Here is a 23,948-nt window from a genome sequence, read left to right as displayed (position 1 = left end):
TAACCCATGGTTTGTTGTTGGGTTAAAATTCTAGGTTGTTTCTCCCTCAGCAGCACAGAGTGCTGGGTTCGGACATCACGGCAAACAACCCAGGAATGGGGCGTTCCTTGGTAGTTTAGCAAAGCAGAGGCAGGTGAGTGGTCAGGAACCAGCATGGTTGCTCACTCCCATGTGGTCATGACTATCCATAGTTTAAACAAACCATAATGTACAAACCGGACCAGTATTACACACAATCCCTTACATGTGTAGGCGAGATGGGTATGCCGGAGGAGGGATGAGCATGGCCCTATTGTCACCCCATGCAATGGTTATAATCTGTTTTGCAGATATGTAAATGTATGTAATGAAGGCTAAATGTTACAAAGGCCCACCTCTCCTGCAGAGTATAAGACCTACATTAGAACCATTCGAATGCAAACAGATCAAGCTCCATGTGGTCTGCAAGCAGGCCTCTCTGCTGTCTCCTCCAGAACCACTTCAGCAGAAATACCACTGGAAAAAATTAAGAGAGCCCACCACTGTTTGGAAAGTCTGCGATTCTTCCTTTCAGATCAACCCCCACCCGCAATTCCCTTGTACCAGCCTTCCCCAACTTGGTACCCTCCAGATGTGTTGAGCTACAATTCCCATCTTCTTTGACCATTGCTCATGCTTGCTGGGGCTGAGGAGAGTTGTAGTCCAAAACATCTGGAGGTTACCAGGTTATGGAAGGATGCATGATGCTGTTTCAAGGGCAAAAGGGGAGCCACCCGCAAACAGCTGGTGAATGTAGGTGCCTCGGTGACATCGGCAGCCCAAGCCACCAACCCCATACCTCTTTCCAGTTATCTGCAGAAATTCCATCCAGTAGCAATGACCGAGAATTCGTGATGCTATCAAACCGAAAGGCCTGATACCCAACTGCGTGGGCTTGCGAGTGTTGAAGGAAGAGGTGGCATTCAGGTAGAGGTCTGTGATGTGCAAAACAACAAGAGGAGACAACCCAGGTCAACCTATCATCCTTCGGAGCTTCCCAGTGGAACTCCTCCACATTCCTAGTTTGAAGCGCTACTGCAGCACTCTCTGGGAACACTAAACCACCACCACATCATCAAGGAGAAATGAAACCCAGGGGGGCACAAGAGAAGAAGAACAGAACTCCTGTCTGGAGACTGTCATTAGAGCATAATGATTATCGTGACACGGAGAAGAGGTTCGGGGATGACTGCGCATGTATGGAGAAAAGCAAACGCTGCACTTCTACTGCTTGGACAGTACAACAGTGACTGCGAAGGTCTCAAGCAACATTCTCGGGGGGGGTCAAGAGAGTCTGGGGGCAACAGAGCATTTGGGAGGGCAAAGTATGTTAAGCATGTCTCACGCTCAGTGATGCAGGGTGGAAAAGTTTCTGGTGCTTTACTTTTCCGCAGAACATTTTCCTTTTCATAAGTTCATTCGTAAAAAGGAACTTATGGCAATTGCAAATACAATATTAAGCAAGTTTGGGGGTTTCAATGTTGTAATGAATGTTTTGCAAGTGATTATCCATAGTATACCAATATGTCCCAGAGTGAAATTGAACTAATAAATAGTGACAGTAAAACTGAAGGTGCCCCAACAATCCTAGTGGAAGAGAGTTGAACTCTGTTGAAATAGATGAGCGACTGTCAGCATTTCTGGGTTGATAAAATTAGCGTGTTGACATTTTTCAGTACCTCTGTTTTTCCCCTCCTAAATCTAAACAATGTAAGGGAAGTACATGTTATTGTCTTTAAATTTTTACAAGTATTCCAATAAACATTTCTACATAATATAACATTTAAATCACATCAAGTGAGCTTTAACTTTTTTCCTCAAATATTTCATGTCAAATTCTTGTGTACTGGGCAAAAAATTAACATGGGGTTCTTTAAAAAAAAACTTTCTCATTTACTAAATATAAGTAAAATAAACATGCTGAATTGGATCTCTCTAGGGCTTCAGTGGGCAACTTGTGGTACTCCAGATGTTTTGGCCTACGGCTCCCATCAGCTGTAGCCTGCATAGCCAGTGGTGAAGGATGACGGGAGTTGGAGGCAAAAATACCTGGAAGGCAACAAGTTGCCTGCCCCTGCGCTAGGGCATCAGAACATTTTCTGATGCAAACTGAAAATTTACGGATGCAAATGACCCTATGCAAGATAATGTATTTGCACTGGAAACATTTTCCAATTCAAAATTTTCTGGAAAATCCACCTCACCGTTCACAATGTTGTTCTGTCGCATTCCTTCAAACATACTGGAATTCCAGTATGAACCATTCATGTTAAAAGTATGCATAACCTATTTGACAGAAGGTTTATTTACATTTCTTCCCATTTAAAGAATACACAGGAGCATCATATTCTGTCACATGGCACTCCTAACCAGTACAAAGGCAAACAGCTGCACTAATAAAACAGCAGGATAAATCAATAAAGTGCAGTTACTATCAATGTTACTATCAAAAATGTTTTGGATTAACAGTATACCTGAAGTTTAACAGTAAATATTTCAATTTTCCTGACTAAAATCTAATTTGAAAAACAAGGTTGTAACCCTGACTTCTAGGGTGCTGCTACACTCTTAAGAACAAAGTAAAATCGACTGCTTGAGGTCTCACTAATCCAGCTTGAGCCAAACAATGCACTCTAACTCCAAAAACTCTCCTGAGTGTTAGGAAGGAAGCACTGTTCACCACAAGGGAAAACCGACCCTCAGATGACGTATCAAGGCAGGCTACGTGAGGGAGATGTTGTTGTTGTTGTTGTTGTTGTTGTTGTTCAGTCGTTCAGTCGTGTCCGACTCTTCGTGACCCCATGGACCATAGCACGCCAGGCCTTCCTGTCCTGCGCTCTCTCCCGGAGCGTGCTCAAGTTCATATTCATTGCATCCGTGATGCTATCTAGCCATCTCATCCTCTGCCGTCCCCTTCTCCTTTTGCCTTCAGTCTTTCCCAGCATCAGGGTCTTTTCCAGGGAGTTTTCTCTTCGCATTAGGTGGCCAAAATATTGGAGCTTCAGCTTCATTATCTGTCCTTCCAATGAGCACTCAGGGTTGATTTCCTTTAGGATGGACTGATTTGACCTCCTTGCAGTCCAGGGCACTCGTAAGAGTCTTCTCCAGCACCACAGTTCGAAAGCATCAATTCTTCGGCGCTCAGCCTTCCTTATAGTCCAGCTCTCACAGCCATACATTACTACTGGGAAAACCATAGCTTTGATTAGACGGACCTTTGTCGGCAAGGTGATGTCTCTGCTTCTTACTATGCTGTCTAGGTTGGCCATAGCTTTCCTCCCAAGGAGCAAGCGTCTTTTAATTTCATGGCTACAGTCACCATCTGCGATGATCTTGGAGCCCAAGAAAGTAAAATCTGTCACTGCTTCCATTTCTTCCCCTTCTATATGCCAGGAAGTGATGGGGCCAGATGCCATGATCTTAGTTTTTTTAATGTTGAGTTTCAAACCAGCTTTTGCACTCTCCTCTTTCACCCTCAACAAGAGGCTCTTTAGATCCTCTTCGCTTTCTGCCATTAGGGTGGTATCGTCTGCATATCGGAGGTTGTTGATAATTCTCCCAGCAATCTTAATTCCGACCTCTGAATCATCCAACCCGGCATTTCTCATGATGTACTCTGCATATAAGTTAAATAAGCAGGGTGACAATATGCAGCCTTGTCGTACTCCTTTCCCAATTTTGAACCAATCGGTCGTTCCATGTCTGGTTCTTACTGTTGCTTCTTGACCCTCGTACAGGTTTCTCAGGAGACAGGTAAGGTGGTCTGGTACTCCCATCACTTTAAGAATTTGCCACAGTTTGTTGTGATCCACACAATCAAAGGCTTTAGCGTAGTCAATGAAGCAGAAATAGACTTTTTCTGGAATTCTCTTGCTTTCTCCATGATGCAGCGAATGTTGGCGATTTGATCTCTAGTTCCTCTGCCTCTTCTAAACCCAGCTTGTACTTCCGGTAGTTCTCGGTTCACGTACTGCTGAAGCCTAGCTTGTAGGATTTTGAGCATCACCTTGCTGGCATGTGAAATGAGCGCAATTGTGCGGTAGTTTGAACACTCTTTGGCGTTGCCCTTCTTTGGAATTGGAATGTAAACTGACCTTTTCCAGTCTTGTGGCCATTGTTGAGTGTTCCAGATTTGTTGGCATATTGAATGCAGCACTTTAACAGCATCATCTTTTAGGATTTTAAATAGCTCGGCTGGAATACTGTCATCTCCGCTAGCTTTGTTGTTACTAATGCTTCCTAAGGCCCACTTGACTTCACTCTCTAGGATGTCCGGCTCAAGTTCAGTGACCGCACTATCATGGCTATCAGGGACATTCAGATCTTTCCTGTATAGTTCTTCTGTGTATTCTTGCCACCTCTTCTTAATCTCATCTGCTTCTGTTAGGTCCCTGCCTTCTTTGTCCTTTATCATGCCCGTCTTTGCACAAAACGTTCCCTTGAGATCTCCAATTTTCTTGAAGAGATCTCTAGTCTTCCCATTCTGTTGTTTTCCTCGATTTCTTTGCATTGTTCATTTAAGAAGGCCTTCTTGTCTCTCCTTGCTATTCTCTGGAACTCTGCATTCAGTTGGGTATATCTTCCCCCTTCTCCCTTGCTTTTCGCTTCCCTTCTTTCGTGAGCTACTTGTAAAGCCTCATCAGACAGCCACTTGGCTTTCTTGCATTTCTTTTTCTTTGGGACGGATTTCGTTGCTGCCTCCTGAACAATGTTACGGACCTCCATCCATAGTTCCTCAGGCACTCTGTCTATCAGGTCTAATCCCTGAAATCTATTCCTCACCTCCACTGTATATTCATCAGGGATATGATTTAGGTCATACCTGAACGGTTTAGTGGTTTTCCCGACGTTCTTCAATTTAAGCCGAAATTTTGCAAGAAGCAGCTCATGATCTGAGCCACAGTCAGCTCCAGGTCTTGTTTTTACTGACTGTATGGAGCTTCTCCATCTTTGGCTGCAAAGGACATAATCAATCTGATTTCGATATTGACCATCTGGTGACGTCCATGTGTAGAGTCGCCTCTTGTGCTGTTGGAAAAGAGTGTTTGCTATGATCAGCATGTTCTCTTGGCAAAACTCTATTAGCTTTTGTCCTGCTTCATTTTGTACACCAAGGCCATGCCTGCCTGTTATCCCGGTGATTTCTTGACTTCCTACTTTAGCATTCCAATCCCCTATGATGAAGAGGACATCTTTTTTTGGTGTTAGTTCGAGAAGGTGTTGTAGGTCTTCATAGAACCGATCAACCTCAGCTTCTTCGGCCTCAGTGGTTGGGGCATAGACTTGAATTACTGTGATGTTGAATGGTTTGCCTTGGATTCGTACTGAGATCATTCTATCATTTTTAAGATTGTACCCCAGTACTGCTTTTTCCACCCTTTTGTTGACTATGAGTGCTACTCCATTTCTTCTAAGGGATTCTTGCCCACAATAGTAGATATGATAGTCACCTGAATTAAATTCGCCCATGCCTGTCCATTTTAGTTCGCTGATTCCCAAGATGTCGATGTTCAATCTTGCCATCTCATGTTTGACCACCTCCAGCTTACCTTGATTCATTGATCTGACATTCCAGGTTCCTAAACAATATTGTTCTTTACAGCACTATAAATGCCATAACGCACTCAGAGGGGAGCACTTTCTCAGTGGAAGCTGCCCAGTACTGCATTTACCTATAGAAATAGTGTAGGTAATTCAGCTTACTTGCTGAAAAGGAGTGTGTGTAGGTGGTCTCACCCTCTTTCCATAATAAGGGAGTTCACATGGGATTTCATATGGATGTGCTTGTACAGGGACCTGAAAGCAGGCAGGAATGGGTAGCGTGTTCCTGCCAATTCACCCTGCCCTCCTATCAAAGATTATGTAGCTGGTGGGGTGCGAGGGTGGTGTACACTTCAGCTGCTATGTGAAAAGGCTCCCACACACAAAACCATCATGTGGAGAAGCCCTACGGGCATCTGTTGGTACATGCACGCGGGGCCCATTCACACCATCACTGGGGGACATGGCCAGTACATACATCATCATCGGGGACTCAGCCTGCTGATGTTTCCCAGATAACCCCTCACATGTGCTTTGAACGCACTCAGGGGATCTTGCAAACTCCCCTGAAGTGATCCTCAATTATGCTGCATGGGCAGCACGAGCTAAGAGCTCCCCAAACTCCCCCCCCACACACACACACACGCTCACACCTGTAAGATCCCCTCTTGCTGCTTGGAGGGTGAGCACCAAAGAGACCAGAACAGTGACAGATTTCTGTCTGAATAACTGCACCAGAAAAACCTTTGGCCAGATTGAACATTGCTGCTTCCCATGTCACTTTCTTCTGGCAGTGTTTCTTAATATGGGAAAGTGGGAGGATAAACACCACCCTTCAACATAAAAAAATTTATATCAAAAATCCCATATCCAAGAGTGGTTTGGGACATGGTAGTGATGTCAAGTGAGGAGGAAGAGCACCGGTGTTAGGCACCTCCTGCTTCCACGTGAAAAAAGGAGATTAAAGGTTCTTTTCCAGTTCTTACAGAGACACACAAAGACCGGAAAGGTGGGATACCTGCTCTCCTTGCTGCTCCTGTGCTGTTGTCGTATCTGAAGCGGCTCAAGAGTGTTCTGACATTTCAGTGTAGTTCAGTGAAATGAAATAAAGCGTATCAAGTCACAGCTGATTCATGAAGGATTCAGCGTACAGGGTTTCAGAAGACAAAGCCATTTCCCTGTGTCTTTTCCCCTTTTCTACAACAAAAGCTGTCCAACCTTATTTCAATATGGACTCTCTTAAGCAATTATTGCCAAGAAATGTAAACAGAAACCACAAAACCTGCTCCCAGGACAGCCCAGAGGCAACAATACCTGCTAATCCTTTGTCTTCCCCACAGAGATATTTGCTCACCTTTCAGACAACCTTCTCCTAAGAAGTTGCTTTGTTTGTTTTCAGTAAGACCTTCAAATTGCAGAACACACTTTAGAAATTAGTCAAGAATCATATGCACACCTTGTCTATCTGTCACAGTCATTTTAATTTCTCACTAAAGCAAAGAAAATTTGTGACTGATGGTGCTTGTACAAAAGCATTTGAGGGCGACAGTGTCCAACTTGTGCTGAAAATGAAATCTCTTACTGGGAGAAAGCACAAAAAGTCATTTACAGGTTTGATTCCACTGCCACCTAAATTAGCCATCAATACCAATAAACCAAGAAAGTATTCTCCTTCTGATACAGCCCAATAACGTCTTGAAGGCACAGAAGTTCTTTGGTTAAAAACAGGATGAAAGTTGTCATGAACCCGGTTGATCCTGACAAATTGCAGTGTGTCCAAAGAAATGGTTAGAGAGAGGCGGTTTCCCATATCCAGAGTACGCCTATCCCCAAACCCAAGTATGTTGTTCAGAGGGAAATAATCCATCTGTTCCTGTCCACTAACTAGGCCAGTCTTGGAAGCGGAAACAGTCGCTCATGATCTTCCACACTGTATTATTGTTTGTAGTCTGTGCTGTTAGCAAGAAGTTCTGATTGAAGTATTGCTGCTTGTTCCCATCAAATTTGACAGATCCACATGTCACAACAAGGACCGTGGTTTGGTTTTGAGTAGCTTGCTCTTCAGAGAGAAAACAAAAGATGTAAAGACATGCTGGTTCCCCAACACCCTACTTTTATACAGAATGCAAACAAGTTGGCTTAGGGCACAATCCTATCGGGGTAGGTGGCCGCCTCCGAACTCAGAGGTGACCACCTATCCAATGCAGGACAGGAGAAGCGCAGAGGGGATCCTCCCCTTTATGCTTCAGCCACCTTGCATATGTGGCTAGACAGCCAATTTCAGCTGTTGAGCTGTGGGAAGCCGGAGCGGGGGAAGCGGTGGCCTGACGACACGTTGGATGTGTCGTACCGGCATTTCTGAGTTCCCCACCCCGGCATGCCTGCAGGAACACCCTGTTTTCGCCTCTCTGTGCTCGTCTTCTGAGCGCAGGGCCGTCCTGCGCTGCCTACGAGGCAGCATAGGAGGGAGGTTGGTTCTCAGGGAACTGACCTATCCTATGGCCATCTAGCCACTGACTAGTGGCCATAGGATTGCTCCCTCCATTAGTTTTTGACAGCTAGATAAATGAAAGAGCATGAACTTTAAAAAAATAGTTATTCTGGCCGGGAATTTATGTACAGATATACCTCTAAATTTACCTTCCCATTACCCAGAGATATATTTCAATGCCATTGTCCATCTTATTGACTAAATTGGCCAAAGGGTTGTTCAATGACACCATCTACAAGCTAACTCAAATGCAACAGTAAGGCCTCTTTTGCAAAAAGAAACGCATTTAGGTTATGATCACACCAACACATCTGTTCTGCAGTTCTTAGCATTTTTATCTATCCTGCATCTTTAAAAGATGGCACAGGAATGCTTGTTTGGCTGGTTTTTGTAAAGGGTATGCTGTCACACAACCTCTCAGGTTAGTTTACTGGAGAGAGGAACAGGAGCGTGCTGCTTGAACGGGAAAGGGCAGCCCACTTAGGGAGATGGCTATTCCTCTCAGCGATTCCCCAAAGACTGTGAAGGACATTATGGGAAAGTGTGTATTTCTTTAATGAGGCACTCATTCCCCTGATAAGAAATGTAGCCATGGAGGCCTATTCAACTAGTATAACCAGAATGAGGTGCAGACAACACTAGTTTCTGAAAAGATATTTAGGAACATCATCAAATAAACGGATGGTATAGGGAACTTTTAGTTATAGGGCGGCATAGAAATATAATCAATAGCAAAAACAAATTAATTCCTAGCTGCAGAAGCCCAAAGGAAAGATGACAGCTGTAGTTTTAAAGCTGGGATGTTAGCACTTCCCACAATCTGAAAAGGTTACACAATACAATTGTATTCATATCTTTGGAATCAAGCCATCTTCCTTGACTTGTAAATTGCACTGTTTACTAGATAAAATATCTTACCGTGAACAGGCTGGCAATCAAACGTGGTAACTTGAAACTCACTAGAAGGCAACATTTCGAAGAATTTAGCAAGTGCTTCTTGCCCAGATACTGCATTCCCATTCCAAACTAGGGCTGCATCATCTGTGTACAGTCTGGTCAACACCTAAGAAACATCAGAAAGCATTACATAAAATCCAAGGAGCGACTGTGCTTCCAGGGAGCAGCTCCAGCTGTGAACCGTGCCTTCTCCCGATATTCAACTCTTCTCCTTTCCGTTAGGAAAGGCTTGAAGACGTTTAAAAGAAGTTCCCCAGGAAAAGATACACTGCTAGTGTTGCCCCTCAGTGTAACTTCTTGCTCCCTTGAAATTACTGGATTAACATGAACTCGTGTTGCACTGAGCAGTGCAACAACTACCTTGGCTCTTATTTTGACGCAGATAGTGGGTGGGGAAGGAATAAAAATGTGTAGACCACTAAAGAAAAAAATAGCAAAATCAGTGTTGCATCTAAAACATTAAAAAATGCTTGAATTTCTGTGTCATTCTCTCTTTAGATACCTCTTATTTGGTTATTTATTATTACATTTTCTCTTCTGCTGGCATGCATGCACACAAAAATGAAAATACTTAGCTTATTTTCTGGTCATAAAGCGAAAAACTTCACCTTCTTTTTCACCCCCTAACATCTTATATAAAAGCCATCACTATCATGATAGGAAAAGTAAGGAACACATAAGCATGGTTGGTACAGATGAGCCACGGTCTCATACATTCCCCCCACCCTTCTTCTCCTGAGCAAGGAGGAGCTCAGAAGTGCTTGCTTGTTTTTACCTAGCCAGTTTGTCATGTCATCTGAACCGAGAAACCATGGTAAACGTTAACTATGGTTTCTTTGAAACAAGACAACTTAATTCTTAGGCTGCAATCTTCTGCACTTTCCTAGGAGTAATCCCCACTGAATATATTGGAACCTATAAGCACTCATATCATTGAGCTGTTAAGACAAAAAGTGACAGGAGTTTGAGTGGTGTCTTCATTGCTACATGGAAAGGTCTAAATCAGCAGTGCCCAACCTTTTTGGGACCAGGGACTGGTCCATGGAAGACAATTTTTCCACAGACTGGGGAGGGGATGGGACCGGGCCGCAGTTGGGGTGTGGGAACCCCCCTTACCTTGGGTGCGCGGGGGGGGGGATGTCGTCCCCCCACCCCCGGAATCCTTGTCAGCCCTGGACTCGCCGCGGAGCTGCCAGCCAGCTCCAGCCGGGGGAGGACTTCCCGCTGTATAGCGGACGCCATTTACGTCCCTGTTCTTTGCAGTAATAGGTCATTACTGCAAAGAACAGGGCCAGAGCCGGCTGGCAGCTCCACAGACTCCACAGAGCTGGCCAGGGCCGACGAGGATTCCAGGGCAGGGGGGAGGGATGGATCTCCTCCCCTGCCCCGCAGACCCAAGGTAAGCGGGGGTTCCCACACCACTACTGTGGCCTGGTCCCTAACAGGCCACAGACCCTAACATCAGCAGATAAGAAGGAAAAAGCCAACTTATGAGCTCAGGTAGGTGCTTAGAAAAATGCAGTAAATAATGTTTTTAAAAACATGCTAAGCACAACAGCTGTTGGGAATCTACATACCCGCCTCCTTTTATCCATTGTTTCATAGTAAATGTTTGCAAATTCTTCAGCAGCTCTACAAGCTTGATCCACGTAAGTTTTGAAGTCCTAAACAAAAAACACACAGCTAAGTGAAACAATTATCGATGGACATCGGCAGTATGCTGACAAAGTCAGATTTATAGAAGAGAACTCTATTTTGTCAAGCCCTAACGGAGAGAAGGTTTGTGGCATCCAGGAGCCAATTTGCCCAGATAGGTGGACAACTGGACTTGGATCTAGAAGATGTGGATTCAAATCCAACCCACTGCTGCAGATTCACCATATGGCCTGGGCAAGCTCCAGTCTTTCCACCTCAATCCTCCTTCTTTAAAATGATAACACTAGCTCGCTCACAGGGTTGTCGTAAGGAGAAAACAAAGTCAGTACCATTGTTTGCAAATTAAAAGTGATATAAGGAGTACTTGTGTGCACATGCCCTTAAACAAGCAACACATAGAGTTAAGTGAAATTTAACTGGCCAAAGTGCAAAGCATCCTGTTTTTGTTGATTCTTACTGATTTGCCCTCATTATACTCTTGTTACTAAGTGATTTTAGGGCGCAATCCTATGGAGATAGGTGGCCGCCTCTGAACTTGGAGGCGACTGCCTATCCAATGCAGGGCAGGAGAAGCACAGAGGGGATCGTTCCCTCCACACTTCTCCTGCCCTGCATTTGCGGCTAGACAGCCGATTTCGGCTGTCTAGCTGCAGGAAGGCACAGCGGGGGAGGAGGCTGCCGGACGACACATAGGATGTGTTGTACCGGCATTTCTGCCTTCCCCACCCCAGAATGCCCCCCAGAACGCCCTGTTTTGGCCACTCCACACTCCTCTTCTGAGTGCAGAGGACGGGGCTTCTCCACGCTGCCTCAGAGGCAAGATGGAAGGGGGGTAAGACCGGTTCCTGGAAAACCACATATCCTAAGGCTGTCTAGCTGCTGACTAGCGGCCATAGGATTGCTCCCTTAATTATTTTTTTAAAGTTATATTATTATATTCAGCTACTGTTGGCTGTAGGTCACCTTGAGCATTCTTAGGGAAAGTTAACAAATTAAGGGCGCAACCCTGTCTAGATAGACAGTTGCCTCCGAACTCGGAGGCAACCGCCTGTCCAAAGCAAAGCAGGAGAAGCACAGGGGGATCGTTCCCTCCGCGCCTCTCCTACCCTGCTTTTTCTGCTAGACAGTCGATTTCAGGGGGAGACCCCGAGTGGGAGAGGAGGCTGCTGTACGACACATAGGATGTGTCGTACATGCAGATCCACTCTCCCCACCCCAGAACGCCCCCAGCCCCGCCCCTTTTCAGCCGTTCCATGCTCCTCTTCCGAGCACGGAGGACAGGGCTTCTCCACACTGCCTCTAAGGCAGTGTGGACGTGGGGGGAGGTCAGTGGGGGGAAGGTCAGTTCCCAGAAAAAAGTGTATCTTATGGCCATCTAGCCACTGTCTAGCGCCCACAGGATTGCTCCCTAAGTTAACAAATTAAACACACACACACCAGTAAATAGAAGCCAACTGACTCTGCCTGTGATTTTATGAAAAAAAAATTATTTCTGTATAATATAGATGTGTGACTTTTAATTAACACTAACCAAGAAGCAGACTGGAGAGGGACACAAATCCAGCTCTCCAAGTTTCCATAAATAATCATCTTCCTTAAGATGTTTCTTTTGCTGTGCTCTGATTTTGTACTGAATTTTCACAATTGTTTGTTGCAATAGTAACATAAATCAAAGAAATGCCTATTTTAAGCCAAACCTCTCCCTTGCCTTTGGAAGTACCTCCTGGGATCCCTTAATGTTAGAATTACTTCCCACCTAACCACTTTCTTGCAATGTCTCTCCCCTGCCTCAAATTCATATGGCTATATTTAAGTGGCAGATAGAAATTACGTAAGACACAGCTATCTGGAATGACCATAAACAGTATCAGCAGAGATAGGGAAGGAAAAAGAAGAAGTAGCCAACACAACTTACTTATGAGGTAGGTTAGGCTGAGAGGCAGTCTGCAACTGGCCCAAGGTCACCCAATGAGCCTCACAGCCAAGCAGGGATTTGAAGCCAGTTGCAGGCTGACACTCTGGACACTCTAGAAAAACAAACACCCAAGAAAGGGCAGGAAACACCCCCCCCCCCCGCAACTCCTTCAATCCTTTGGGAAAGGCTTCCCAGGCTCCTTCAGTGTTAGCAGAAAGCTGAGCTATTTCCCCAGCAATCCATACAGCTGCTCTATTTTATAATTTCATTACTTATTACATTAAGGGTGCGATCCTATTGGGAATCCCGTGGGCTTCCAAACTCAGAGGCTGGCGGGCATCCTATGCAGAGCAGGAGGAGTACAGAGGCGATCTTTACCTCCACGCATCTCCTATTCTGTGTTTCTGCTACACAGATGTTTTTGCCTCTCCAGCTAGGGCTCTGCAGAGGGGGAGGAATGCTGGGGAGGGCTGGGGATAGCTCAAATCCCCACTTCCCCAGTCCCCTCCCCTTCCCACTCACAGAGCCGCCCCCTTTCCCTCCTCTCCCCAGATCGCTTTTGCAACCTCGGAGAGGCAGCCAGTGTGGTTCTTTCAGTGCTGGCTGCAAGCGGGGGGGGGGGGGGGGGGAGGAGTTTGGATTCCTGGGTCCAAGGTTGGAGCGCTGTCTCTGACCTTGGATCTAGGAAGCTGAACTACCCTATGGCCCCTCAGATGCTGTAAGGATTGCTCTCTTAGGCACCTAAAATCGTCTTCAACTCTACATTGAGCTCTCCTTCTATCATTTCAATGTGCCTGAAACAACACAACCCACCCTCCTCTTTCACCCTTAACAGGGTTTCCTTCTTTTAAAATGTTATTTTACTTGCATAAAGTTTCTCCCCTTCTTTCCCCTTATTTGTGATTAATATAACTGGAATTAGATCAAAATATGGATTTTTTAAAAAAAAACACCCAAAGAAACAAAGCCATGTAGGAGTACTTGGGTCTTCCCCTACCTCCAATTTTAGCCTTACAATGACCCTATCAGGTACGTTAGGGGGAGGGAGGGGAGAGAGAGAGGAGCTTCATGGCTGAGCAGGGATTTGAATCCATGTCTCCCCAGCCCTGGGCCAACACTCTAACCCAATCTGGTGCCCTCCAGATGTTTTTGACTTCAAGTCCCATCAGCCCCAGTCAGCATGGCCAAGAGTTAGGAGGTTGTTGCCTAAAACATCTGGAGGGCACCAGTTTGCCTACCACTGAACTGAAGCAACAAACAAGCCAGAAATTTAAAATAGCAAATTAAAAACTAGCAGCAATAAAAGTCACCACAATTTATTATTTAAAAGCTTTGGAAAATAAAAAGGTCTCCACCTGGCACTTAAGCTGATAGCAAAATAGGCAGCAGGCAGAGAATTCCATAAGTGGGGTGCCACCTCTGAGAAGGCCCTGCCCCCAATTGCCACCTGTCTGTCTTTCAATGTCTGGGGCACTAGGAGGTGGGCATAAGACGGGGGGGGGATATTTTTGGGCCTGACTTCAGCTCCCACAATACCCCAGCCAGCACAGCCAATGGCCAGGAATGCTGGCGCTTGTAGCCCCAAACATCTGGAGGGCAGCAGGTTGGGGAAGGTCACTCCAACCCAACCTGTTGACTGCCAGATGCATTGGACTATGGCTCCCATAGTTCCCTTGCTGGGGATGATGAGAGTTGTAGTCCAACGCACCTGGAGGGCGCCTGGTTAGGGAAGGCTGCTCTAACCCCACCTAGTGCCCACCAGATGCGTTGGACTACAAATCCCATAGTCCTCTTGCTAGGGCGATGGGAGCTGTAGTCAACGCATCTGGGCGGCGCCAGGCTGGAGAAGGCCGCTCTGAGCGACGCACCACCACCGACCTAATCGCCTCCCCCCCCCCGCTCCTCTGCCTCACCACAGAGGCGGCCATGCCGGCGACGTGTCTCGGGGGCCCAGCCCGCCGAAGCCGCGGCCGCAGCGCCGGCAGAGGAAAACGGGCTCCTCAAACCGGCCGCGAAAGGATCGCGAAGGGGCGCACAAGCCAGGCGGGAGGCCAGCCGGAAACGGATATGCCCTCGCGGCACCCAGTTCCGGGTTCCTCCCCCCTCCGGTCCGTCTCCCTATTCCTTCCGGTGAGCGCACAGAGCCCCGCCCCGACAGTTCCGGCCCAAGCTCTCGAGCACGGTCGCCTGGAGACAGAGAGGACGAGGAGAAAGGTAAAAGGTAGAGTCGACCACACACTTTTGCACGGCCTGATGGGCACATGGTGAGTCTAAATGGAACTCGTCTGCCTGGTCCAACGTCCAATGTAAAAGAAAGAAAAAAAAAAGGGAGGGGGGAGAGGAGCTCTGCCATAGAGACTCTGAGGGCTAGAGCGACCCCGCTGTGAGAGCCCTCCGCAGGGAACAATGGCCAAGGGCGGCTTTCAGCGTCGGCCGGAAGTCCGGGTTGCTATGGTGAGGGGGAGGTGGCTGGACGAGCTCCCCCTCCCCTTTGCAGCCAAGTGCAGGGGGGCAGTGGTGTGTAATGGTCAGAGCTGCCTCCCTCAACTTGCCCCCCCAGAGGCCTTGGCCTACAGCTCCCATCATCCCTGGACCCAGAGGTGTGTGAGAACGATCGCCCCATCGCTGATGTCCCCTTCGGGGGCAAGGTGCTTGAGCGTGTGGTGGCTGGGCCGCCCCCGACGTTCTTGGAGGAGACGGATTATCTGGGCCCATTTCAGTCTGGCTTCAGGGCAGGGCACGGCCCTGGAACGGCCTCGGCTGCTCCGCTGACTGCTTCCGGGTGAAAGCCGGCGGAGTGGTGCCCGGGCCTCCCTGCGGCTTACGATACCGTTGATCCTCGTGTCTTCCTGGATCGGCCCTGCGGGATGCGACTTGGGGGCACGGCGCTGCGCTACAGTGGCTCTGCTCCTGCCTGCGGGGCCGATTCCAGAGAGTGGTATTGGGGATTCCTGTTCTACCCCATGGCGGTTAAGCTGTGGGGTGCCGCAGGGGCCTGTTCTGTTCCCCCATGCTGTTCAGCATCTGTGTGACGCCGTTGGGTGGGGTCATTTGGCGCCTTGGGGTGGGGTGTCACCGGCACACTGATGCCCAGCTCTGTTTCCCCTTGTTGCAGTCAGCTGGGGCAGTGAAGGTGTGACCAGCGACCAGTGCCTGGAGGTTGTCATGGCCTGGATGAGGGCCAATAAACTGAAGCTGAATCCTGACAAGGCAGAAGCTCTGTGGACTGGTGGTCCCCGAGTCTGGGAATTGGGTAAGCGGCCTGTGGGGTTGCACTCCCCCTGAAAGAGCAGCTGTGTAGCTTGGGATTACTCCTAGATCCATTTCTGTCACTGGAGCCCCAGGTGGACTCCGTGGCCTGGAGTACTCGGGGCCACAGTTGGCAGATCCGCCAGCTACTGCCTTTCCTGGGCAAGGATAACCTAGCCACAGTAGTGCACGCACTGGTAACTTCCCAGTTTGACTACTGCAATGCACTTTATGTGGGGCTGCCCTTGAAGACAACTCGGAAGTTGCAGCTAGTGCAAAATGCAGCAGCTAGACTGTTGACTAGAACATCTCACAAAGATCACATAACACCAGTCTTAAAAGAATTGCACTGACTGCCAATACACTTCTGGTCGGAATTCAAGGTGCTAGTGATGACGTTTAAATCCCTAAGCAGCTTGAGACCTCAATATTTGAGGGAGCGCCTCCCCCTATACTTGCCCAAGGACTGAGATCTACTGGAGAAGCCCTTCTCTGCGTCCCGCCAGTGCAAGATATACACTATGGGGAGACATGGGAGAGGGATTTTTCTGCTGTGGCACCCCAGTTGTGGAAAGCCCTTGGAGGCCTGATTGGTGCAGACATTAGTTTCATTTTGGTGCCAAGTTAAAACATGGGATTTTTTAAATCAAAGCCTTTAAGGGCTAAATGCATTCTCTAAAGTAGCACACTGTTTTAACTGTTTTATTGTTTTAGATTTTAAATTGGTATTAGCTTGCTTAATGGTTTAATATGTTTTTAGCTGTTTAAATTATTGTTTTATACTGTCTAAATTGATTTTATCTCTACGCCACTCGGAGATCCTAATGATATAAGGTGGGATATAAATGTTTTAAATAAAATAAAATAAAAATCATTGTGGGGATGATGGGTTTTTGTAGTCATTCCTGTCTGGACGATGCCAGGTTGGGGAAGTTGCTCTAACCATTACACATATTGCCCTTCTAACCTACCTCATAGGGTTGTTGTGAGGATAAAATGGAAGGAGAAGCAACTATGTAGGTTAGCTTCAGTTCCTTGAAGAAAATGGGGAATACAAATGTAGTAAATATGTATTAAATCAACCCACCACTACTGCCACCCCAAAATACTTGGCTACAGACCTGCACAGAGAGAATGATCCAGGCTACCTGACCTAAATACCATAAACAATAAAACCATGTTTTATTTATGGATTGTACAATGTTCACCTCACACACACAAAAGCCGGGTTTTAAAGATGAGATGCCTGCCTGAAAACCCTCCCCTCTTTCTCTGGTTTGTTGTGATATTGGATTGGCACTCTGCACATGTTCAAAGACACATTCTTTTATTGCTTAACTGTCATTCATTGGATTTGTAGTGCTTCCCATCTCAAACAAGGCTGGCCAAGCCATGCAGCAGGAAGAAGTGACTTGCAGCAGGCAGCACCATGAAGGTGAGAGTGGGGATGAAGGCAGGAATTGGTGTTTGAATGGTACTGCAAGACTCTTTTTTAATGTGTTGGCTCTAGCCAGGAGTGGGACACAATATTTGAGCTCCATTTCAGGCATAGGAGGTATCATTTGGGCTCTGCTTCAGGCAGCAAAATTTCCTGAGCTGGCACTGACTCAGTGCCAGGGACTCAGGGATGGGTAAGACTAAAGTTGCCAGCTTTTGTAGCTGCCCCTGAAGTTTTCCCTTTAAGAGCAGGCTAATTAGCAGGTGATTAGGTTTAACGTCATACCATGGAACAACTTCATCTGCTTATTAATTAAAATATAAAGTATATAAAATAAAGCATAGGCTTCCAAGGCAGTATACAAGCTTTTCCCATCATAGTACTATAATAATGGGAGAATTTGCACCTGGCAATATTTCCCTGGTCTATTTGTTTAGTACATTTTTGTCCTGCTCTGCCTTTGAAGATCTAAGGGCAGCCAGGACCCACAGTTCCTCCCTTACTCTGTGTGTGAAGGAAAGGGGTGTGTGGGAAGTGGTAGGCAATTACATTGTCTTCTCTTATTTAATTTTTACTATATAAAGTAACCTTCCCCAAACCAGCACGCTTCAGATGTGAATTCACAATTCACATCATCCCCAGCTGGCTGTAGGTGATGGGAGTTATAGTCTAACACATCTGGAGAGTGCCTGGTTGGGGAAGTCTGATGTAAATTTTGAAAAACGGCAATCTTTTTTTTTTCTCTCAACAGTAACTCATTTGTATTTTATTGCTGTTTTATTGTTGTCATTTTAACATTGTTCTTACCCACCCTGGGATTTTTATGAAGAGACAGATATAAATAGAATGAAATAATTATACACAATGAAATAATGCCAAATCTGTTCACTTGACATAGGGTGTTTCCAGATGGTCAGCCCCCAGCGCTACCAATCAAAAGGCATGGTGCAGCTATTCTGTCTTTCTCTCCTTAACAGATTGTTTTGTGGTAAGAAGAAAGACAGAAGAAGCTGTGAGAAAACATGGGAGGGTTATACATTGAAGATAACTATGTCTGGACCCCCCATAAAATTCTGTATTGTTTGATGCAGAGCGATTGCACAATAAAAGCTTTGTCTGGAAGCACCCATTGAAAATAATTAGGGGTAATGTAAAATGTCTCCTTTAAAAATAATAATTTATAGTTGGGATAATGAATTTGCTTTACACAAAACTCTTTATTTTCTCCTTAAATGAAGCTACTTGGTAGCGCAATCGTATGCATGTTTACGCAGGAACAGGATGGCCACTTAGGCTTTGCCAAAAAGGAAGAAATCCATCATCAAAGAAGAGAACAAAAGTGGACAATGGTTTGCATAAAATGTACTTGTGCTACATTCATATATGTATAGATCCAAATTCAGAAATAATGATTAAAATTTAAATAAAAACGCAATACATCTCATGATAGTGGGGAAGACTGGGTCCAGGTAACCTGGCATCTGTCTGTCTGTCTGTCTCTCTCGGCTGTTATTTAAAAACAACATAAACATAAGACAACCATATAAGGCCAAAACTAGAGGTGGAGATAATAACGACATGGATTTGGGACAGCTGGCTCACCTGAAATCACCTGAAATCTAAGTCCGTGTTTGTTCTTGCAAAATTTCCAGAGCCAAAACTGCTAAATTCTGCCTGCAGGTATGGAAAATTCCACCTACTCTTCTGTTACGGTGTTAAGTGGAGATGAGCTACCATGTAGGATTGCAATGCCTTGTGAGAGGAATCTATTCCAAACATCCTTTGTGCCTGCAAAAATTAACTGGTTCTTGAATGCATCTCTCTCTTTTAATTAAAAGTTTATTATCACCGTTTCCTCATTCTCTCTTCTACCTTTGTTCCTGTTTCTGCCTTTCATAAACCTGTAGAGGGCACAACAGCTAGCTGGAAACTGAGCTATGAAGTGTAGGAAATTATATGCTTTAACTTGAGCTAAAATATTTATTGGGAAAATAATAGTTCTGATGAAACCAAAGTTAAACTGAACATGATATGTTGAGATTCCAAACTGGCAAATAAATGGGAAGAAAAATAACCAGGAGGCCCCCCAGATGACCTGATCCAAAGATCCAGAGAGACCATTTCCAAGAGAATCTGATTTTCTCCTCCTTCACTGGTGCCAACTGTTCAACCATCTCGTGTTGCTGTGCCTTTAACTACAGTTGTAATTTGTAGCAATAAGCAAGTGAACTTTTTACAGCATGAAGATGATGATAATCACCACCAACACTGCAAATGTACATGGGATGTTACAGAATGACATAGAATGGGAAGAACATGTGAATATCCAGTCACACATGTCACCTGCTTGCTGCTGCAAATCTGATCAAACCACAACAATGGGCTGGTTGAAAAGCTGACAACCCACTGGGTGGTCATGTGTCCTACTTTACAGAGGACAGTCCTCAGTTTGAAGGCATCCTCAGTTTGAAGGGCTGCCCTGTCCAAGTCAGGGTTAACGATAAAAGAACCCTAAGAAAGGAAAGGAGAAGGCTTGGAGTTGCCCGTCAACAATTAGCAGTACCTGGACAGAAGATTGAGAAAGCACACAGGTTACCTGGTCACAGTCTTCCCTACTATAATGAAATGAATTACATTTCTGTTTTAAATTATAATCATTTCTAAATTTGCACATGTATTAAATTAATCATTTCTAAAATTGCACATGTAAATAAATTTTATGCAGATGTGTCCTCTTTTTTGGTGGTGTGTTTCCTGAGGTGTTTTTTCCTCTCTTTTTTTTTGGTGACGCATAAGTGGCCACTCTAGTTATTAGAAAGCACATCACTTTACAAAATACTGTTAAAATATTGGTGTTTGGACAGGAGAGGGTTAATGGAACCATTAGGACTTCCAGTAAGGCTGGAAGTTGTTTTGTTGCTAGGTAAATGGCCCACAAAGTCCAGGAAATAGCTGGAAATTGTTCTAGACGGTGGGAGCCGTTTTGGGGAAAGGGACATGTCTTTTCCCCCGCTCCCAATGGGAATTATGGAATCCAAATGTCTGTGTGCGGGGAGAGAATGCAAATTGCATAAAGACACAAAGAGCTGAGTTTGGATCTGGGAGCATCTTAGTGTGCTGCCTGTCTCCCTAGAGATCTGATGTGGGCACAATGGGCTTTTGATTGTCTGTTAGAGTAATTAAGCCAGCTTTTCCCCAAGCTGGTGACCTCCAGATGGTTTGGGACTACAACTACCATCATCCTCTGCCAGCATGGACAATGGCCAGGGATCAGGGCTAGCCCTCCCATGAGGCAGGGTGAAGCCCCCGCCTCAAGCAGTAGAACGGGAGGAGCGGCGAATTGTCCCGCTCCCCCCTGCCCCTGCCAGGAGGACTCACTGCTGCTGCCTCCAGCGAGTGCTTGGGAGAGCCCCATCAGCCACTCTCCCATTGTGGCGTTTGCCACAGCCATCCACTGGAGAGCTATGTTGGCCAAGGAAGATGCCATCACAGCCTTTCAGAGAGCTGGTCAGGCCAAAATGCTTGGCTCTGAGGGGATCCTTCCTCAGAGCCAGGCATTGTGGGAGGGGTGTCCCAGAACATTTCTACAAGAGGCTTTTATCCTGCACTCTTACCAGGGCTTCCACTTCCAGGTTCTTTGCGGGATTAAATTCGGCTCCTTTACATGTGCCTGTTTCTGAGATTTTTTTTTCCTGTTCTGTTCTATATGTTTCATTATACAACCACTAGATGGCACTGTGGTATAGCAGAATTGGACTTTTACATACAGCTTCTATGGCAGGATGAGAGAAAATGCCAGACTTTCCCCCTTATGGAAAAAACCTGAGAAAATGGTTGAAAAGAGTGGGAGATGCCCTGGAGGATGACAGCATTATCTAAAGGACCTGCAAACTACTGTAAATCACAAACACACAATACAAGCCTCATGTAGAAATGCCCTCAGCAGATCGGCCTGGCCAGCTCTCTGAAGAGGCGTACTACATGCTTCCTCCGGCCGTGCAGCTCATAGCAGTGGGGAAAGGGAGGGTGCAACGCACGTGTGCGCTCTCACCACAGGTGGTGGGAGAGCTTGAGCTGGGGCTGCCAAAACATCTCGGAACTAGCTTGGGGAAGGCTGGTTTAGGCTGTTCCTCCAGCTATGTTCAGTGTTTTTGTTGTTCAGTCGTTAAGTCGTGTCTGACTTTTCGTGACCCCATGGACCATAGCACGCCAGGCCTTCCTGTCCTCCGCTCTTTCCCGGAGTGTGCTCAAATTCATATTCATTGCATCGTGTTCAGTGTATATATTTCTAAATAAACACAAATCTTACAAAATGCGAGAAAGCTTCCAGTGACCTCCTTCCAAAGGAAACCAAACCTGGGTAAGCCATGGAACTTCTTCCCTCTCGCAGAAGTGGGGAGCGTGTAACAATGCAAAACTCTAACATGGCGTTCCCCAACCAGGTGCCCTCAGATGTGTTGGTGATGTGTGGAGTTCCCATCATCCGCAGCCAGGTTGGGGAAGGCTGCTTTAATAAATGGCAAAGCCACGCCAAGTTGAAAGCTCTCTCCCCTTTTGCTCAGAATTTGCCCAAACTGAAAAACCAGCGTAGGTGTAGATATCAAAATGTCCTTTCTTTTCACTGCTATATTATGCTATTCCTTCTACAGAAAAATAAGGATTAGAAAAACAGGGTGTGTGGGTTTTTTACCAAAAAAAAAAAAATCCTACTTGCCAATGGCCTGCGACAAAGGGAGCCATCTCCCTGCACAAAGGAATCATAGAATCTCGTGCTGGAAGACACATATTAGATCATAGCTTGTCTTGTAGCGGTAGGACAGGATTGTTCCCGACAACAGATTAATAGTACCATCCACCAGCAAGTGTTGCAAGCAAACAGATGATCCTTTCTCTTGCTCACCAATATTGTAGAAAGTGAGAATGTTGTTATTTTACCAAGAACATCTTTTTCCTCAATCTTTTCTTGGTGAAATCTTTTATTAACAGAATGCTGTTTAAAAAAAAAATGGTGCAGACTCCTCCTCCTGTGTCGTTCCTGAGTTCTACTTTCCCCCCATTTTTATGTTTGCTTCCTTTGTGAGATTGCAAGAAGCTGGGGAGCAGACATGGGCTTCCTGGGGACTTCAATGAAGCCTCCTCATTCTCCAGACCAGCAAACACCTGGGCAAGTCAGGTCAGAAGCTGCGTCTGGAGACAGCTGCAGAGATGTGCATCGCACCCGTGCACACCCCAGACTCTTCCTTTGTACTGGGAATGATTCTGGAGTAAGGCAGGGTAGCCATATGTCCTATTTTACAGAGGACAGTCCTCTATTTGAAAGGCTGTCAGAGGATAGTCTTTTATTTCAAGGCTAGGGGTGTCGGAGAAATCCACAATGGGTTAAGATGAGTTTGGATTCCGCAGCGAACCAGCTTTTTCTGGGTCATGCAGATTCTGTGGACTTGCAGTCTGGTTTTTCACTTTTGGTGGGGGGATTTTCCACTCACAGCAGAATAGCACATTTATGCAAGTGCACATAAGCGCAAATGCACATTAGCACTAATGTGAATCACAGCAAGTAGAACACAATTCTGGTAAAAAAGAAAAAGAAGAAACAATTCTGTCAATGAGCAGATGACAGAATGAAAGACGTCTGACAACCCACGAAACACAGATGGAATGGATTTAACAAAATCTGTACATCCCTACAAGGCATCCTGTATTTTGAAGAGCTTTTTAATGATAAAGTTCAGTTCAGCAATAAAGAAGCATAAGAAGGGAAAGCAGGCAGGGATCTTGAACTTGCCCATCAACAGTTGGCAGCACCACAGGACAGCAGAATGAGCAGGAAAACAGGCACAGTGTTTCCCCACCATAGTGAGATATATTCTATTTCTATATAAATTGTTTTACTTATTTTTAAATAGGCACCTGTACATATATGAATTAGCATATGCAAATTCTATGCAAATTGGTGTGTCCTGGATTTTTAGGAAATCGCTGATTTTGCTTTATTAGACTTGCTGGGAAGACTGTTGAGAAAATGTTAACCACCTCTCTTAAAACAATATAGCATGTCTTACTATGTAATGCAAATGCAAATACCAAATGCTAATGATGAGTCATCAAGAATTTAAAAATGTAAATAAGTAAAAAAATAGTAATTGTATTAAAGGGAAAATACCCGAAGACACAAGCAGGATCATAATGAATTCTGGGTAACTGGCATCAAAAATAATTGTCAAGATGACCTTGATGGTATCCAAAGAGAAGATGTTGAGCTGGGCCAAAGCTCAAAGTTCATTATCTGAGTAATGAACAGGTGTGAGACTGTATTATTCCAGGTAAAACATTTCCATCAAAGTTCTTGCTTATCATTTAATGAGCAAAAATATTGCGTAAGGTATACACATCAAAAAAGCTTGATTTACAAAACTCTAAAACAATTTATAAACCTAGGTTTAATTGGCAAATTTTGAGTAAGGAGTTATCTTTTCAAAGGTATAATTCCAAATTGATCATATGTAGCCCTCAGACCTCCCTTTGCCTTGTACTTAGGTTCTTGTGCAAGTTACATTTCTGTCAGTCTCACCAGTTTGCCTTCTGGGAAATAAATGTTTTGTGACCATGCATGCCCACCATGGCAGCCATTTTGTGAGAGCACCCATGACACTCTCAAAACTCCAAATGTGCCCACTGACCCC

General features: G+C 45.5%; 2 protein-coding genes across 16 annotated transcripts in view; one reads left to right on the top strand and one right to left on the bottom strand.

The window, feature by feature from the left end:
- Positions 1-7,007: 7,007 nt before the first annotated feature.
- Positions 7,008-14,662, bottom strand: NXT2 (nuclear transport factor 2 like export factor 2). Of its 3 annotated transcripts, none has more exons than XM_084814130.1 (4): positions 14,492-14,662; positions 10,585-10,671; positions 8,969-9,113; positions 7,008-7,618 (listed from the first exon to the last, which is right to left on the bottom strand). In XM_084814130.1, the coding sequence occupies exons 1-4, from the start codon at positions 14,504-14,506 to the stop codon at positions 7,440-7,442; spliced, it is 426 nt and encodes a 141-aa protein (XP_084670256.1). In that variant the 5' UTR covers positions 14,507-14,662; the 3' UTR covers positions 7,008-7,439. The 3 variants fall into 3 exon arrangements, with proteins under 3 accessions (XP_084670256.1, XP_084670255.1, XP_084670257.1); XM_084814129.1 differs by having other exon boundaries at positions 7,019-7,618; positions 13,934-14,662; XM_084814131.1 differs by lacking the exon at positions 14,492-14,662 and adding an exon at positions 12,579-12,668 and having other exon boundaries at positions 7,019-7,618.
- A 69-nt stretch (positions 14,663-14,731) lies between these two features.
- The window catches only part of LOC146338599 (uncharacterized), a 30,932-nt gene continuing 21,715 nt past the window's right edge, over positions 14,732-23,948 (top strand). The window contains exons 1-4 of one of the 13 annotated variants that reach the window (XM_084814128.1): positions 14,732-14,842; positions 15,698-15,831; positions 17,188-17,262; positions 18,504-20,003. In XM_084814128.1, the coding sequence (XP_084670254.1) occupies positions 14,832-14,842; positions 15,698-15,831; positions 17,188-17,262; positions 18,504-18,514 (231 nt within the window). In that variant the 5' untranslated portion in view covers positions 14,732-14,831 and the 3' untranslated portion in view covers positions 18,515-20,003. Of the gene's footprint in view, positions 14,843-14,904; positions 15,179-15,693; positions 15,832-16,242; positions 16,329-17,187; positions 17,544-18,503; positions 20,004-20,994; positions 21,583-23,948 lie in introns of those variants that run through there. The other 12 variants (XM_084814119.1, XM_084814120.1, XM_084814125.1 and 9 more) reach the window with 12 other exon arrangements.

The sequence above is a fragment of the Heloderma suspectum genome, chromosome 9 (assembly GCF_057233095.1).
Source record: "Heloderma suspectum isolate Gila_16-S chromosome 9, 16-S_ref, whole genome shotgun sequence".
NCBI classification, from domain to species: Eukaryota; Metazoa; Chordata; class Lepidosauria; order Squamata; family Helodermatidae; genus Heloderma; species Heloderma suspectum.
Note: the sequence above shows the minus strand (reverse complement) of the source record. Positions and strands in the feature narration are given on the sequence as shown.

Excerpts from the sequence above, each read along its gene's own strand:
- NXT2 (XM_084814129.1), bottom strand. The coding sequence starts at position 13,981 with ATGGAATTCTCTGCCTGCTGCCTATTTTGCTATCAGCTTAAGTGCCAG. Across the intron at positions 9,114-10,584 it reads CAATGGATAAAAGGAGGCGG|GTGTTGACCAGACTGTACAC; the intron begins GTATGTAGATTC and ends GATGTTTCTTAG. Across the intron at positions 7,619-8,968 it reads TGATTGCCAGCCTGTTCACG|AGCAAGCTACTCAAAACCAA; the intron begins GTAAGATATTTT and ends TTCTCTCTGAAG.